Here is a 5773-nt window from a genome sequence, read left to right as displayed (position 1 = left end):
TTCTGGCATTAATTAGTTTTTGACGTTCATTTATTCTACGTTTAGATTTGATTTATTTGGCGTTTGTAACGTCCATCGATTTGGATTCCGCCATAGATCTAAGTCCTACATATTTATCTCAGATCTGTACTGGTGTTGTTGTGGGGATGGACAAGGAAACGTATAGTTGGTCATTGAACTTGGTTTTATGGCTAGCCAAACCTCTCGCTTTTATGGCAATGCTTAAAAAAATAAAATTTTATTGAATGTTTTTATGAGATAAAAATGTGTCACATTTCTCAGATATTTGATCAAATAATTCGTATGTCTTCAATTAATGAATAAATTATCATTGGGTGATACGGAGGTGAAAACCGTCATATTAATAATATTTAATGTCCGTTACCACATATAAATGTGTTCTTGCTATATTGGTAGTTAGTGATTGTATCGGGAGATAACTCTTTACTTCCGCCAAATTTTGAAAATGGCCTTTCGAAAAAATAAGATTAAAAGTGATAGTTGTAAAGATTTAATATTAGACGGCGGGATCCAGTCGCACACTAGATGTATATTGGTCAAAGAATACTTGAAATATATTTTATACGAACGACAACAAATCCCTGTCCCATACGAGCAAGTTAAACAAGGGTTGAAAATAATGGAAGACCAACAACACAATGTCAATGATATTAAAACAAGACCGGATCAGGTGTTTATTTTTATATTTATGAGTATTGAATGATGACATAAATCACAGATGTGAACTCTTGGACTTGTCATTGATTTGAATGTTTTGATCTCGGTCCATATATTTAGGGATCAATCAAATAATAAGATTGAGGATGGAAAATAAGTTTTATTTTCAGTGCCAGTGGGCAATTTAAATATTAAAAACACAATACACCTTATCGCTATTCCAACTGACCTGAGAATCTGTCTTGCTTGAACTATCAATGTCATACTACAATCACATTTCCATTTTGGTTTTTATTGACCTATTATGTTATGGTATACCCTTGTCCATAGAACTTTGGTTAATTGTTTTTATCTATTGAACTGAGTGCCCTTTTGGTTTTTTTTTTATAAATTTTAGATGTTACGTTTCGGACAACACATGACAGATTAGAAAACTTAAGGATTAAAAATTACACAACTGATTTCCAGTAATTTTGGACAATTAGCAATAAGGTGTAAACAACGTAGATTAAGCTCTAATTGAGGTTTTGAACCTACAGACATGCATGTTAGCTCTCTTGCTGTTGCAAAGACACATGTTTAACGTTATGTTTGATTAACGCAAGCTTTAAATAGTCATTGATGTAGTACTTGTATCTCTTTAGAATAAATACAGAAAAATACTAAACATTTTCTGATTGGGACCCCATTGTAAAAGGGAGTATTTTTAAGACATTCAAAAATCACCAATGAGACCATGAAGACTAAGTACATGTTGGCTCTGCCTGATTTTTACACGGAGCTGTACTTCAAAGTTATGCCCCTTTATAATTTGGAAAATTGTCAAATTTTTCGTTTCCACACCTTTACTTAAGTTTTGCTCATCCAAATTTTATGAAATTCATGCACATTGCTAAGAACCACAACAAGGAAACAGAGTTTTAATATGGGTTGTTATTTAACTTGGAAAATTGCAAAGCTTGAGCGTGGGTATTCATGTCCTCTGACACATTCTTCTTTAAAAAAATTAAACCAGGAGCAACTTTAGAAAATTCTATAATGAAAAGAAGATGTTAAATGGATTTTTGGTGGAAGAAGACTTCAAGTCTTCTGAAGGCCTATGGTGCCGACTTTAAAATCATTGAACTTCTGTATGCCGCATTCGTTTCTGTGTATTACAATTTCATAACAACTTCTGATTCCTGACACCGATTTTTACACATGATTAAGTATCTGAATCATTTAATCGGTAAATATGTACCCTTTTATTTATGTAAATTATTAGATTTTATCTCATCTACAATGTACATGAACATTATTTGTTTACTTGTAACCGGATGTTTTTACTGTAGATATTTGTTGTACAACTCGCCCTGTTTACATTTTCGCCCTTCGTCTGATCGTCCTGAGTTCTTTCGCTCATAAAGTACGTTCGCCATGTGTTCATTCTCTTTTCACTTACCAAGGACGTTTTATAATACGTCCTTGCATGTATTAAAAAATATTAATATTAAGGGTATCATTAAAAAATTCTAAAACACGATTTAGTGAAAATCATCTGTTCCTGATTTTGTTCCCAAGGTAGGACAATCGTGTTCAGCCAATCAAATTCTGTGTTTCTCATGATCAATTAATAAGCCAATCAAAAACGTTTTCACTGAAGATTCTAGATTTTGAATTTGTGTTGTTTTCATCTACATGTAGTTGTAAAATCGTGAATATGGCATGTGAATTTTCATCTGCAAGCAGGTTCTTACACAGCTTAAGGATAAAAGCATGACTGATTGACAAAATTCAATGATGCAGTACATTTTTTGTACTACCATAAAGATAATAAATAGGTTTTTTTTTCACTAATTTATTGACATAATACTTGTTGTAACATATTTTATTTTTGTATTCAATTAAATTATTTAAAGGACAATGTACTATTCTTATTTCACAAAGACCAACAAACAGGTTGGGACCCCCCTCCCCCCCCCCCCCTGAGTGATGTTCCTTATATGAGGGACTGTCCCTAAATCAAGGGGTCATTTTACTGTTGAAAAAAAAGAAAGAAAATTTTTAAGATTTTAACTCAAAAGTGGGAAAATTCATTTTATGTTCTTCTTCGCTATACTCATACGAACATAAAAATTGTCTTAATAATACATAAATAAAACAAAAAGCAATTTGGGATGAGAAATTGTACTGATCGAAAATTCATTATATTTGGATCAACTTTTCTAAATGAGGGGTCAAATTAATAAAGAAGATATAAGTTTAGAAACATCACAAAATTCTTTTGACATGTTTTGACCATTTAATACTTGATAGATGCATAGTTATTGGGGAAAAGTTTCATCAATGATATGAATATAAAGGTGCTCATTTTTTACAGTGGGTTGTAATGTTCTTCCAATGAGGGTTACCCCTCATTTGGAGTGTTGTTCCCAACCTGTTAAAGGTCCATCTTTGTGATTAATTCAAAATTGGAAATTTCAACAAGCATCTAATATTCTTACACAAGAAAATAAACCCTGGTCTGCTAGCTACATGTTCATCTTTTCTACCAATTTAATAACTAGAATCATGCAAACAGACTTAAGAAAAAGGCATGTAAGTTCATCATACAAATATGACACTTTTTCTAGACAATCCAGATAGTGCAAAATACTTTGCTAAAAATTGTAACCTTTAAAATTGTTGTCGTGCACTAAAACCCCCCTTGGGAACTTTCAAAAGTTGGCGGGTATGAAACAAGTCTTACTTTTTTTATGCCCCATGTATGGGCATTATGTTTTCTGGTCTGTCCATCCGCCCTGCTTTAGGTTAAAGTTTATGGTCGAGGTAGTTTTTGATGAAGTTGAAATCCAATCAACTTGAAACTTAGTACACATGTGTTCCTTATGATATGATCTTTCTATTTTTACTGCCAAATTAAATATTTTACCTAATTTTCACAGTCCACTGAACATAGAAAATGATTGTACGGATGGGACATCCATGTACTTATGACACATTCTTGTTTGAAGAAAAAAAAATACATCATAATGATAATGGAACAAAGCAGGCTGGGTAAGTGGGGCTGCTTTTATGGTAATTCAAGATGCCTTTTATTCACCTTCTTTCTCCTCAGAGCTATCAGCTCTTTGATTTTTTGCACCTGCTGGTGGATCATCAGGCCAAAACAATTTTTTTTTTGCCTCATAAGGTTTGTCAATCAATGAATATTAATGGAACAATAAAGTTTAGTATCAAAAGCAAACTTGTGACCTAAGAGGTAAATTTGTGATTCTTTGTCAAGACAAGACACATAAAACACATCATTAATCATAGCTGGTCAATTATTATGTCAATCATATCAACTTGATGATGGACATCACCTATTTGTAATCTACATTCTCTGACTTGAATTATATATACCTCTGTAAAAGAATGAAATTCTAAGAAATAATTTTTAAACTTATATTTTGATTATTTCAGAAACCACCTGTGAGAAGGTCATTGGTGTCCAAAATGGAATTAAGGAAGATTACCAAGCTGGTCAAAGGTTTAGAAGAACTGTTTGAAAAACTTGCTGAAAATTTTGAGATTTGTCCAGAAGTACGCCAAGTGCTTTTCCTCCTAGGTGGCACCACAGTAAGTCCGAAGGAGTGTTACCTGATTACCTTACCACCATATCACCCAGAATCTAATAACTTATCCTCTAAATTCTGTATAAGATACCTAATGAGGGAATTAATTATGCAAGATTTTGTAGGAAAGCTTAAAGATGTACGTACAACTAATGCTATAGTCATGTTAAATGCACCTGCAGACAGTGGAATAAAATGGTTTTTACCTAAACCTAATTTTAAGATGCCATCCAGGGGAACACAATTTTCCTTAAATCTAATTTCCAATCCAAACAGTGATGTGTTCACACATGATTTAACTCATGATGAAAATGAAATAGAAATTTCTGGAATTGAACCATTTGATGTCTCAGGATTAGATGCTTCTTTAGAAGAAGAAATGATGAAATTATTTATTTCAAGTGATCTCACAGAAAAAGATGTACATTTACACTCAGAAAAACATGGACATATACACACAGGAAAACATCTACATGTATTAGCCAGTGTAGACAAGGCTAGAAGATTGTCAAGGAGAAGTTTCTGTTTGAACAATGATGATGATACTGTTGTAGAAAAGAAAAAATCTTCTGCTAATTTAGAAGACAAGCTTAGCAATTTATCTTCAGAATATAATAATAATATTAGTTCATATTCTGAAGAGGACACGATTCTTCAGAAAACAATTGATGATAGTAAGATATTGAATGATCCGGGTGCTTCCTGTATTTGGTTTCAGGCTCCATGCATGTTCAAAGGCTATAAAGACAAAACTTCAACACAACCAAATGGTTTAATGTGAATTCATGCTAGTTTGATCTATCATGTCTATAATCATCAAGTTATATATGTGATAAGTTTTGTATAATGAGTATAATACATCATCAGTGAATGAAAACCCACAATGTCAGAAGATCATGTTAGATGTAAAAGTACTCTTGCCTTTCTTTTCATAATGATTATAAGAATTTATTTTAAAAGATAGAAATGATTAATGTATGCGTTATAAAGAAAAGAAATGATATTTTGTATTTCTGTAACTTTACTCTGTGTTGTTCTCCACCTAATGCAGTTCCTTCAAAATTCGGACCCTATCATAATTTGCTTTATGAAATCAAAAATGTTCAACTGGTCAGAAATTTAAACAACTGCTCAAGAAAACCCAAGTCAATTTATCAAAGTAAAAGTTGATAAAATAAAGCATATGTAACTTCAATCATATCAGTTATGTTTTCTAAACATTGTTTTTCTATGCATCCTGTAATGCTTCCTTTAAATGAATATCTGAAATACTTTGTAAAATATACTTTAAGCTTAAGGTACAAATGTAGACCGTGTGTCTTTTAATTTCCTAACAACATATTGTAATTTAACATATATTTTACTGGACATTCATTTTGTAACATGTTTTAATTGAAACTGATGAACATAGAAAAAAAAATGGGGATGATGACCCAGCTTGCATATAAAGTTATGAATGGACATAAATCAAGAACAATAAAAGTGACACTATCCAAAGG

At 32.0% G+C, this 5773-nt stretch overlaps 1 protein-coding gene across 1 annotated transcript; it reads left to right on the top strand.

Annotated features, from left to right (window-relative positions):
- Nucleotides 1-443: 443 nt before the first annotated feature.
- Nucleotides 444-5195, top strand: LOC143067196 (uncharacterized). Its single transcript, XM_076240289.1, has 2 exons — nucleotides 444-691; nucleotides 4123-5195. Exons 1-2 carry the CDS (start codon nucleotides 467-469, stop codon nucleotides 5053-5055), a joined length of 1158 nt encoding a protein of 385 aa, XP_076096404.1. The 5' UTR covers nucleotides 444-466; the 3' UTR covers nucleotides 5056-5195.
- Nucleotides 5196-5773: the final 578 nt, after the last annotated feature.

This window comes from Mytilus galloprovincialis, chromosome 3, assembly GCF_965363235.1.
Source record: "Mytilus galloprovincialis chromosome 3, xbMytGall1.hap1.1, whole genome shotgun sequence".
In the NCBI taxonomy this organism is placed as follows: Eukaryota; Metazoa; Mollusca; class Bivalvia; order Mytilida; family Mytilidae; genus Mytilus; species Mytilus galloprovincialis.
This window is presented reverse-complemented; position numbering and strand designations above follow the sequence as displayed.

Coding starts and splice junctions, on each gene's coding strand:
- LOC143067196 (XM_076240289.1), top strand. CDS start 467: ATGGCCTTTCGAAAAAATAAGATTAAAAGTGATAGTTGTAAAGATTTA. Junction 692..4,122: donor TTAAAACAAGACCGGATCAG/GTGTTTATTTTT, acceptor TGATTATTTCAG/AAACCACCTGTGAGAAGGTC.